Source organism: Hippichthys cyanospilos, chromosome 15 (genome assembly GCF_059441005.1).
Source record: "Hippichthys cyanospilos isolate Australia breed blue-spotted pipefish chromosome 15, RoL_Hcya_1.0, whole genome shotgun sequence".
Taxonomy (NCBI): domain Eukaryota; kingdom Metazoa; phylum Chordata; class Actinopteri; order Syngnathiformes; family Syngnathidae; genus Hippichthys; species Hippichthys cyanospilos.
Genome location: NC_142383.1, coordinates 17170827 through 17183930, shown reverse-complemented (window position 1 = coordinate 17183930; position 13104 = coordinate 17170827). Strand labels below are relative to the sequence as shown.

The 13104-nt window shown below is 37.9% G+C and overlaps 1 protein-coding gene across 2 annotated transcripts in view; it reads right to left on the bottom strand.

Moving 5' to 3' along the window:
* dab2ipb (DAB2 interacting protein b) overlaps nucleotides 1-12807 on the bottom strand; it is a 77117-nt gene extending 64310 nt beyond the window's left edge. The window contains exons 1-3 of one of the 2 annotated variants that reach the window (XM_088434541.1): nucleotides 12632-12807; nucleotides 8437-8570; nucleotides 6990-7098 (exon numbers count right to left, since the gene is read on the bottom strand). In XM_088434541.1, the coding sequence (XP_088290667.1) occupies nucleotides 6990-7098; nucleotides 8437-8570; nucleotides 12632-12677 (289 nt within the window). In that variant the 5' untranslated portion in view covers nucleotides 12678-12807. The remainder of the gene's footprint in view (nucleotides 1-6989; nucleotides 7099-8436; nucleotides 8571-12631) is intronic. The other variant, XM_088434540.1, reaches the window with a different exon arrangement.
* Between the last annotated feature and the right edge of the window lie 297 nt (nucleotides 12808-13104).

The following is a 13104-nucleotide window of genomic DNA, read 5'->3' as shown; positions in this document are numbered from 1 at the left end:
CGACAAACAAATTGAAATGCTAGCGGCATTAAAAACTCGAGCCGTCCGATGACTTTTCAAAGGCATTTAAATAGATGTTAATGACTCGAGTCACAAAGTTCCCGTTCCTCCTGATCACTTTGGAGCACTTTGATAAAACACTTAGATGTTATTAAAATTTATATTGGAAATGTGTTTTATTGTCTTCCGAAGTCATAATAATGCAAAAAAACAAACATATATTTCTAAATAAGAATACACAATTATTTAACAAAATTTTCGGAATTTTAAAGATGTTTATGGATTGGTGCAGCAAAAAAACAAACCTAGTCAACCGATTCCGTACCTTTGATAACAATGTGACGTATCACATAATAAAAATTTCTAGCACGCTTTCCTCATGGAGTGTTTTACGGGGACACGTACCCCCACGAAGTGTATTACGGGGACACGTTCCTCAGGTCAAAAGTTTCCAACGCAGATAAATAATAAATGGGTGTGTCTGGTTTTTCAGCACTATTGATTTTGTAATTGCTTACCACTGGGCTTCTTCCTTGTTTATAGCCAAACAATTTGAAAATCAATACCCTCACTTATCATAGAAATTTAATAAGTTAGGCAAAAACATGCGCCGCAAAAGACAACCTTCTGCCTTTATTACCGTTGCTGATGACATTTTCTCCGAACGTTAGCGCTAGCGTGCCTTCGGGGATATGGTTAAGTGAACTGCTCCTCTCCTAGGATTCCCCTTTAATTCCGCGAGAAAATTGCTGAGTGGACGGGAGCGGCGTCCAAATGCAGATGCGATTCGGTGAAAACGGCGGGGCCCGCTCTGTTACTCCGGTTATGCAGTTGCCGTGGCTCCAAAACATACGCTAAGTGCGGGAGAATGTCCAGCATCAGCAGAACTCCCGCCGGCCTCGATTCGGAAAAAAAAAAGAAAAAAAAAAAGGAAGATGTAGCCTTGTCTGAGGACGCATCCAAATTGACGCCAGACATCCTGACCTCTTTCGACTCAGAATCAGTAAGAAGAGGCGGGGAATTTCTCACTGCTAGCTTAAACCGCTCTGGTGTAATTACGATACAGATTGTTGAGAGATCGGGTTTAGGGCGTTAAATTAGAGCGTTAGGGTGGGTTAGCGAAAGAACATACCTTAAAATTGGATAACTATTAGGTTAGGATTAGAGTTATGGTTAAAGACTGACAGAGACTCCCCACACGTCGCTTTTTAGGCACTGGAACACAGGAAATTCTGAATATAATTCTTGCAACTACATTTGTTGTGGTATTTCTCTAGGTGTGTTTTATTGTAACTCTGGGAGATCCATCACGTATCATCTGTTTTAATCCAAGCGCCTCTGCCAGGAAATTGTGTCACCAGTAACAACGCGCACCCGTATAAAACTTCATAAACTTCCAACGGAGTCGCTACGGCACATTTTTCTTCCAAGTCGCTTCATATTCCACTTAATTTGCTTTCAATTTGAAATGTAAACTCTTCGGTGAGTGTCATGGCAAAACGCATTCGATTTGATTTCATGGTACGTGCAAAAACCATGTTGAAAATCTTACAAACCCCCTGAAGTACCCTCATGTAGACCAGGGGTACACATCCCCCCCTTTTGGGGGGGGGGGGGGGGGGGGGGGGGGGTAATTGCACAATCATGGCACCGGGTGGTACAGTGGCGCTCTCATTGTCAAAATTTATGCGGGAGTACAGACATATTTTTTTTTCTTCCAAGTCGCTTCATATTCCACTTAATTTGCTTTCAATTTGAAATGTAAACTCTTCGGTGAGTGTCATGGCAAAACGCATTCGATTTGATTTCATGGTACCTGCAAAAACCATGTTGAAAATCTTACAAACCCCCTGAAGTACCCTCATGTAGACCAGGGGTACACATCCCCCCCTTTTGGGGGGGGGGGGGGGGGGGGGGGGGGGGGTAATTGCACAATCATGGCACCGGGTGGTACAGTGGCGCTCTCATTGTCAAAATTTATGCGGGAGTACAGACATATTTTTTTTTCTTCCAAGTCGTTTCATATTCCACTTAATTTGCTTTCAATTTGAAATGTAAACTCTTCGGTGAGTGTCATGGCAAAACGCATTCGATTTGATTTCATGGTACGTGCAAAAACCATGTTGAAAATCTTACAAACCCCCTGAAGTACCCTCATGTAGACCAGGGGTACACATGCCCCCTTTGGGGGGGGGGGGGGGTAATTGCACAATCATGGCACCAGGTGGTACAGTGGCGCTCTCATTGTCAAAATTTATGCGGGAGTACAGACATTGTTTTTTTTCTTCCAAGTCGCTTCATATTCCACTTAATTTGCTTTCAATTTGAAATGTAAACTCTTCGGTGACTGTCATGGCAAAACACATTCAATTTGATTTCATGGTACCTGAAAAAAAATCTTACAGACCACCTGAAGTACCCTCATGTAGACCAGGGGTACGCATGCCCCCTTTTGGGGGGAGGGGGGGGTGTAATTGCACATTCATGGAACCAGGTGGTACAGTGGCGCTCTCATTGTCAAAATTTATGCGGGAGTACAGACATTTTTTTTTCCCCAGGCACTTTGATGCATTTCAAGCATTTTTTTTTTTCAGATTCAGAATAAGCTAGAAACAGTATGAACCCCATTAAAAAGTAGCATTTGATTTAAATGGCTTCCTTCTTTTGTTAATGTTAAAAAGGATACAATTTTAGGTACATTCATACAGTTTACGTGTAGAATGATCTCATTTCTAGTCGAGTGCCCGGCGGGCAAAATGTTTTCTCCTTTGCGCAAAATAACCGAGAAGCAACGCAGTAAACTATGAGGACAACTATATACTACAGGTGGAGGAAAATGTCAACCATCTCCATCATGTGTCCTCGCATTCCAGTCTTTTTTTTTTCTCCCTTGCATTTGTCATCTCAGGAGATTGATGAAAGAATTCCCAGCAGCCACGCGGACAAAAACAACATCTTTTTGGGTTTAGTGAAAGCTAACTTTTATTGCTCTTTTTTTTTTCTTCCTTTTTCTTAATGACCGGAGGAGCCTGAAACATTCCAGGCTGTTTTTTTGGGGGGGGGGGGGGGGGGATCTACACTGTCGCCTTGATCCTCGGCGGATTTATTTGTGTACATAACTCTATTCTCTCTCTCCCCCCCCCTTCTTTCTTGCTGTCGCCCGCACACAAACACCCACAGGCGAGCGCCACGCTGCATACAAATGAGGATTGGCAGAAGCGTGGCATTATCGCGCCCACCATAGCGCTCCCGTGATGCCAAAGTAGCACAAGTTGCATCGAGGACATTCAACTGGAAGGAATTCAACTTGAAGAGGAACAATGCGAAAAACATAAAAATAATCGGTCACTTTGTTGTTGAATTAATTTACGACTGATAGCAGGAGGGAAAGTGGTTTTGCTTTTGCGATGTTAAGTGTAATTGCACCTCCAGGCCACCAGGTGGTACTGTGGTACGCATTGTCAAAGTGTACAGGGGTTATAAAGTTTTAAATTGCTGTTAATATTTTCAAAATAATGACTAAGGTGATTTAGAAAAAAATATGCATGTTTAGAAAATATTTAAGTTATTGGTGTTAATACACCAGATTAATTCATTATTAGTAAATCTTTTAAGCAGTTCAATTGGACAAAAAATGTTGCATTTTTTTTCAGGGACTTTAACCTTTTTGCTGTATTTTTTTCAGATTTAGAATAACATGTAGAAATCCGTGTAAAAAGTCAAGTAAGAATTGATGTTTCTTTTAGGCACTCAAATGCAGTTGAGCTCGTTTTTTCTCAGATTGAGAATAAGCTGTAGAAAGCCATGTAAAAAGCTCACGTTTCCTGAAAGTTGATTTAAATTGAGAGCAAATTAATAGGAAAATGAAGCAAGTTAGCTATAGCAAGCTAAAGTGACTCAAGCTAGTTTTGCTAAGTTTTATATGGATGTTCATTGTCATTCGTGAAGAAATTATCCAGCTAAAAGGCAAGACATAAAACATATTAAGATCTTATTTTCTAGAGTTGAACGAAATACACCAAGAAATACAACTAGAAAATGAAATCCAAAGCTGATTAAATCAGACATGGTTGGCACAGCACACTTTTGTTTTTCATGAAAAAAATATCTGCGCAGTTTTCTTTTTAAATTAAGAGTAAATGAATAGGAAAATGAAGCAACTGATAAAATACACTTTTTTTCCCCATCTAAAATATGTGTTGTATTGTTTAGGGGGTACTGTAAAAATTAAGTTCCCCTTTAAGAATGGCAAAAATGTCGCTTTCAAAAAGTCCCGGGTCCTCACGGAACTTTTCAAGGTCTTTAAAAGCTCACTTACCATTCTGAGCATCCGTTTCGGGCTCCATGCTAACTCACGCATCCATGGTCAAAAGGTCCAAAAGTGCTGCTCGCGCAACTTTTGATGGGAACTTTTTTTTTTCCCCGTCGGCGGGCCGAGCTGCCGCTCCGACACAACTGGCATGAGCGGTGTGAGAAAAAGTCGGGGACTGTACGCCGGCGGATCGCAGGGAGGCGTGAGTGGGTGGAGCGAGCGAGAGAGAGAGAGAGAGAGAGAGAGAGAGAGCGAAAAAGAAAGAGAGAGGCCTGTGGTTACCGAGGAGGTTTTTGGCCCGGCGGTTTCAACCCCGATGCCGATCAGCACATTTTTTTCCCCCCTCAGCGGGGAAATTTAGCCGCTGGGAAAATCAAGGAAAAGCGTGTCATTTTTGCTTACTTACTGGCACCGCCACGCCGTTTTGGGAATGCAAACGACAGGCAGGGAGGCATGTTTGGGGAAAATGTACCGGATTTTCCGCATTATGAGGCGCACCGGATTATAAGGCGCACCCTCAATTAATGACACATTTGAAAACTTTTTCCATATATAAGGCGCACCCGCAATTAATGACATATTTGAAAACTTTTTCCATATATAAGGCGCACCCTCAATCAATGACATATTTGAAAACTTTTTCCATATATAAGGCGCACCCTCAATTAATGACATATTTGAAAACTTTTTCCATATATAAGGCGCACCGAATTATAAGGTGCACCCTCAATTAATGACATATTTGAAAACTTTTTCCATATATGAGGCGCACCCTCAATTAATGACATATTTGCAAACTTTTTCAATATATAAGGCGCACCGAATTATAAGGCACACCCTCAATTAATAACATTCGAAAACTTTTTCCATATATAAGGCGCACCCTCAATTAATGACATATTTGAAAACTTTTTCCACATATATAAGGCGCACCGGATTATAAAGCGCACCCCCAATTGATGACATATTTGAAAACTTTTTCCATATATAAGGCGCACCGGATTATAAGGTGCATCATCAGCTTTTTAAAAAAAAATAAGGCTTTTAGGTGCGCCTTGTAATGTGGAAAATACGGTAAGTTAAAACTAAAAAAAAAAAAAAAAAAAAAAAAGATGGTCATGTTTTGGAACACCCCAAGCACCCCCCCAAAAATGGCAAGAAAAGCCTACTAGAACACACGAATTGAATTCAATTGAATTAGAGCCATTTCCATCAAATTCAATTACTGTACAATAATTTATATGTAATACAACGACATGCATGTTTAAATGAATTAAACTGCACGTTAACTGCACATTTTTAAATTAAATTAGGATATATGCCGTTTAAGGCAAAGGCATATTATATGGGGCACAATTATGATTTATATAATATTATGATCGATATTGTAGTTGTGGAATATGAAATAAGCAAAAAATGTGAGAAAAAAACGACATCACAGTTGCTCAGGGTTAAGATAACGACCAATCACAGCTCCTCTGTTTTCTAAGTTTGGTCATGTGACCTTATCACAACACATCTTGACTCGACTACCAGTTTAGATACCAATACAAAAAATATGTATTCGAATGAACTTTTATTTTGAAATTCATTTCGCAGTTTTTCTCGGTAGCAAACGACTTTCTTGTGTCCTTTTGACCAAGAAAATGTGAAATATGAGATCATATTTTATGCCGGAGATATTTGAGCAATGCGAACAACGCGCAAGGCTGAAGCGCGCACAATTGTGCGGCCTTCGTCATCCCGTCGTGACATTTCAACGTTCATTTGAGATCTTTTTGGAGATTTAACCACTTGCTGGAGGGATTTGATTTTTTTTTTAGGTCAAAAACAACAACCATGGCAGTCATGTGCTTCCTGTTTTATTTTTTTTTTTGGATAAATGTCTCCCTCTATTGGTCAAGAGGAGAAAACAATCTAGTTAATGTAGGTGACGCCTTCTGAACTCCTCTTTTCAAATTAAAATCAAATATATATATATATATATATATATATATATATATATATATATATATATATATATATATATATAATTATTTGTGTGTTTTTAAACATTTTTATGTATTACACATGTGTGCGTGCGTGTATATAAATGTGCGTATATCATATATGTGTGTGTATTATATATCAAAGTGTGTAATATATAAAAAGAAACAAATTCATAAAAAATTTCTGACCTTGGCGAAAACCAATGAACGTTCTAAACCATAGGTGTCAAACTCAAGGCCCGGGGGCCCGATCCGGCCCGCCACATCAATTTATGTGGCCCGCGAAATCCTGAGCAAACTTCAAATTTCTGGTTAAAATACTAAATTTGCAACATTTAAAAATTTGGGGGTAAAAATAACAAGCATTTTTTGTTCCTAATATCTCTTTTGAACAGTTTTTACCGGGCTCTTATTTCAAAACTAGTTAGAAGTGTGACAAACACACCTAAAACTGATTTGATTTCACAATAATACCGGCCCTCTAACAAAAATGATAACTACAACGCGGCCCCCGATAAATATGAGTGTGACACCCCTGCAAGATTTTGCGTAAACTGTTTCCACGCAAAGTCTTGCTGACAAATGACGAAGGTTTCTTAGCGGCAGCAAGAGCGTTTCCTCCGGCGCATGAGTACGAGCGTTGAATATTTAACGCCCGGCTCGATAAATGATTGAGGAGTTGAGCTCACCGCTCCGGGTGGACGGCTGGTCGCGCGTCTCCTTAAAGTGCGTTTGGGCCGGCACGCTGATGGTGCGGCGCAGAACGCCCGCCCCGCCCGCCGGGCATCTTCGCAACATCTGGAGAAAGAAAAATGCTTATCAATTCCACGTTAGATTTTAGGAGGAGGAGCCCACGTGCCACAGATCGGCCGCCGTTGCAACGCAGCTGTGGCACGTGATAAACGGGGAGCTCCAAAGGGCGAACGGCATCAGCGTGCGTCAGGACTTTGTTCTTCAAAGCCTCAATGGCAAACGTTACATTGTAGCCGATGAGCTGGACAAAGAGAGGGCAGCAAGAAAAATGGCCACGCTTTTGTTCAGATGCTGTGTTTGGGTCATAGGCCATCAACAAACAAAAAACAGAAACACACATATATATATATATATATATATATATATATATATATATATATATATATATATATATATATATATATATACACATGTATTTATTTGTGTTTTTAAATATTTTTATATATTATACATGTGTTTGTGTATATAAATGTGCATATATTATACATGTGTGTAATATATAATTATATATGTATATTTTTTACATATACATATATATATATATATATATATATATATATAAAATATATTTATAAAAATTACAATTTACATATATTTTATATAAATACTGTATATATATATATATATATATATATATATATATATATATATATTTAATTATTTGTGTGTTTTATATGTGTATATACATATATATACATATATATATATATATATATATATATATATATATATATATATATATATATATACATATATATATATAAATATATATATATGTATATATATATATATATAATTATTTGTGTGTTTTATATGTGTATATATATGTGTATATATATATATATGTATATATATATATATATATATATATATATATATATATATATATATATATATATATATATACACATATACTTACATATATATATATACATATATATATAAATATATATACATATATATACATATATATACATATATATGTAAAAAATAAAAATAATTATACATAGTATTAATACATATATAAATAATGTGTATGTATATATATATATATATATATATATATATATATATATATATATATATATATTTTTTTTTTATTTATTTATTTATTATACATGTGTGCGTGTGTGTATATAAATGTGCGTTTATTATATATGTGTGTATTATATATCAATGTTTGTAATATATAATTATATATGTATATAATACAGACATATATATATATATATATATATATATATATATATATATATATATATATATACGTATGTATATAACGTATATAACGTGTATATAACGTATATAATATATAACAAATATATATATATATATGCCACGTCACACAAGTTAATGATCACACACACAACATGACACGCCCACCTGCCGCGGGTTGCCAAATACGGCGCGCTCATCCCGAGCGGCGGCGGCGGCGGCGGCGCGCCGCGGCCTCCAGGCGTTTGGCTGGTCCAGGGAGCGGCCACGTGACAGCCAGTGTCGCGACGGGCAGCGGACGTCTGGCGAGACAAAGAGGAGGAGCAACTTTATCAGGACAAGCCCGTGGCTAGCTAGCTAGCGTCTCACGCAATCTGCAATTCAATGGCGGCAGCGGTGCAAGGAGAGATATGCCGTCCTATTCTTCTGGCCTTGTGTGTGTGAGCGTGTGTGTGTGTGCGCGTGCGTGTGTATCGTCCCGTCACGCATGAGCGCGCTCCACGCTACACTGTGTGGAAAAGATAAGCCGCGCTCCCATCAGATAGCGGAATGCCGGCCTCGCTGTGCACTTGCAGGCATTCGGACACTGCTGCCTCCTAGTGGTCGAACCTTAGATTAAAAAAAAAATCCTGACAGTTTAGAGTACAGTAGATTGCCTGGGTGCAAGTCTTGGAAAAATGGCGCTCCTCGAGGAATCAGCAACTTGGGTTGGCTAGTTTTTTGTTTTGTTTTGTGTTTGGGGTTACAAGTGGTTCTTGACCTCGTATAATTTTAAACAAAATAAAGCTTACAACATCTTGCAAAGGAGTCACAATAACACAATTTAACAATAGGTTTTAATTACTATTCCAATTAATCTGCTCTTCATTTGAAAAGTCAAATTTACAGTTTTTGCTATGGCATTCAGAAGCGTTATATTTTTGATATTTATTCATTTGAAAACCCCCATTTGAGAACCATAGAACTACAATTAAAAGAGGAATGGTTCCCAACGGATTTTCAATGATGTTCCCGCAAACCAGCGTAAAACATTTTTTGATGAAAAAAAAAAGGACTAACTTAGCAATGAGTTAATTCATGTTCCAATTAATTTGCTCTTAATTTATAAGGAAAAGTGTAGTTCTTCTTGCAGGGCATTAGGAAGCATTAATTTAGATTTGCTGAAGCAGGTCTGCAGAAAGTCTTCTGTGCCCCCATTTGAGATCCATTTGGTTCTATTTATGTGCCCCCAGTGTTTTCTTTTACAGTTAAGTGCACATTAACCACTGCAAAGCATTTTTGGATGGATGCAAAATGATTTAAAACAGTGTGGCGCTTGCTCTCAATGTTTGATTTAATAAAACGCTGGAGCCACATTTGCCCTAGATTGCGAAACATCATCTGTTTTATTTCAGAAAACTGCTTTGCTAAGCCATAAAAAAAGCTGCACAACATTTGGCAAACGGAGTGATTATAACAACAGTGGCTTCATGTTCCAATCAATTTGCTCTCGATTTGAAAAGAAAACATTTTTTTTTTTTTTCCCTGTCATGGCATTAGAAAGCATAAAATAAGGTTTGGAGATCTGTACATAAACGCTGTTAATATCTCATGTACACTAAAAAGTGACCACTAAGTTATATATATATGTTTGCTTGGTTATTTTGTTAGCTAGTATTCACTTACTAGTTGGGTCGGTCCAAACATTGAGTGCTCGGATATAGTAGTAAGTGGAACAGTTATAAGAGTTAGCCGACGCCGCTAAAAGCAGATGGTATGAAAGAACCTCCAGAAGATCGTCACGTTCTTCCTCTGGCAACTTTGCTCGAAAATATGCGTGCGATCGTTTGAGGATGCTGACAAACAAAGCCGCAGCCATGAAAAAAACATAACCTCCCGGGCCCCAACAAGCAAACGTGCTTCCAAATCTCTGAAATATTCAAAACTACCAAGTCGCCTCGGAAACCGAAGGGGAGTCGTCCAAACGCTGCTGGGCCAGAGCACTTGAGACTCCGATAACGTTTATGAGTATCGATACCCTTGTGATATCCTTGTGATTTGTGGTTTTTATCCTTTATAAAAACATTGAAAAAAAAAGACACCAGGGAGCTGAAATTTCACCCAGATGGCGACAACATGTCAAAGTTCAACATGGCATGACCATTTTCTTAGCAAACGACCAGGAAAACACTAACAAAATACACTAGGGAGCTGAAATTTCACCCAGATATCAACATTTCAAAGTTTAACATAGCACCACTAATTAGTTATCACACAACCAGGAGTGTGCCATCACTTGGCTAAAATACTATGAGAATGACGTGGAAAAAAATGGCCCAAAAATGGTCAAATTACCACATAAGGGTCAAAGGTATTACACGTCACGGGAAAACAATAACAAAATACACTAGGGCGCTGAAATTTCACCCAGATATCAAAATTTCAACGTTTAAAATAGCACCACTAATTAGTTATCACAAAACCAGGAGTGTGCCATCACTTGGCTAAAATTCTATGAGAATGACGTGGAAAAATATGGCCCAAAAATGGTCAAATTACCGCACAAGATTAAATACTACACATCAAGCAAGGAAATTAACATCCGATGGCTAATCAAAAATGAGTAAAAAACACTGCAAAAAATGTCAATACCTGAACTAAATCCATAAATAAAACAAAGGAATTATTTCCTGTCTGCACTTTTAACGACTTGTTAATTGTTGCAGAAAATGTGACGCGGACCTAACAAGCTGACCTGAAATCAGCCGCCAGAGCCACTGTTGCCGAGGCGACGCTCGTCAGAGCGTGACGAGAAAGCCCGATCCAGCCTCGGGCCGCAGATCTCCGAGGTCGGTCGCTAACAGAATCAATAAGCGCTTCCATGTTCCGCCATTTTTTTTTATATTTGACCTCGACTTAAGAATTTTAAGCTAGGGGCCACTAGGTTCGGATTTGTTGTTGTTTGGTTTTAGCTAGCAGCTACTTTGGAATTTTTTTCCCCCTCTTGCCACGTTCTACTCAGTAAATCACGACAATTACATAATCTTACTGGCCACCTGCTTATGCTGCCGCTGCTCCGGGCGGCCGCATACGAAACGCTCGAGCGTAAATAATGCTGAGCTAGCATTGCTAATTGCAGCCGTCTGGCGTTGCGAAGGAAAATGTAAAAAAACATATGATAAAACAGAACTAAAATATGTAATATTATAATAATATCATATATTATTTTATATATATTAATATATTAGAATATTTAATATTATAATAATACTGCAAAGCAATATTTTCAATATGAATTACCGGTATATATTGCTGGTGTCGAAGAAAAGTAACTAAAAAAGTAAATTTTCCAGACGCCAGTGATATGTTTTCTTTATAGTTACAATTGTATAATAATAAGTTACGTGACTTATTACTTTAACCCTTGTGCACACACTTTGCAAACTATACACATTGCATTTTTGTTCTTTTTGGAAATACTTTTAAAGGTGCAATAATGAGTTATTTCTGAATATTTTTTTTCTTCAACCGATTGTTCAGTAGCATCTGTCTTTGTAACCTTTGATGATGACACTTTAGCCCCACTGAAGCCCCAAAACAATCAAAATCATAAACACGTGAATTGTATAGCAAAATAGCTAGCTAGCTAAAGGTAGCTAAAGGTAGAAGGTAGTTGGTAGGCAGCAACTCAATAAATGATAAATAATGATAAATAATATGTAAATATAGATAAAAAGACATAGAATAAATAGATAGATAGATAGAGAGAGAGAGAGAGAGAGAGAGAGATAGATAGATAGATAGATAGATAGATAGATAGATAGATAGATATAGATAGATCTAACAGCCTGTTAATACTCGTTCTTGATAGATAGATAGATAGATAGATAGATAGATAGATAGATAGATAGATAGATAGATAGATAGATAGATAGATAGATAGATAGAGCTAACAGCCTGTTAATACTCGATCTTGATAGATAGATAGAGATAGATAGATAGATAGATAGATAGATAGATAGATAGATAGATAGATAGATAGATATATAGATAGATAGATAGATAGATAGATAGATAGATAGATAGATAGATAGATAGATAGATAGATAGATAGATAGATAGATCTAACAGCCTGTTAATACTCGATCTCGATAGATAGATAGATAGATAGATAGATAGATAGATAGATAGATAGATAGATAGATAGATAGATAGATAGATAGATAGACAGATCTAACAGCCTGTTAATACTCGATCTAGATAGATAGATAGATAGATAGATAGATAGATAGATAGATAGATAGATAGATAGATAGATAGATAGATAGATAGATAGATAGATAGATAGATAGATAGATAGATAGATAGATAGATAGTGTCTCACCTGACAGGTAATCAGACTCCACGCTATCTTGTGGCTGCATCCCCATGCTTCAAGTCCCTAGTGTGTGTGTGTGTGTGCGTGTGTTTGTGTGTGTGCGGCTCAGCGAGGGAGCAAAGTGGCAGCGATAATGACGAGCCAGGAGGAGAGCGCGAGCGTCGCCCGGCCACAACCACTCATCGTGTGCGTGAGTTGGAGTAGGACGCAAAGTGAGTGCGACTCCAACGAGTGTGGGGGGCGGAAGAGGAAACGGGGAGGGGAGGAAGCGAGTTGGGAAGAGCCTGAGAAAGAGGAGGGAGGGGCCGGAGTGGAAGGCAAGGAGGATGTGGGCGGGGCATATCACGCCAGAAATAAACTTGTGCCTCATCATTCACTCAACAGACGAACATAATAGATAATCTAAATAAAAAAATACAACAATAGATAAATCGATCAATAATTATCTCACATAAACAAAAAAACATACACACACATGT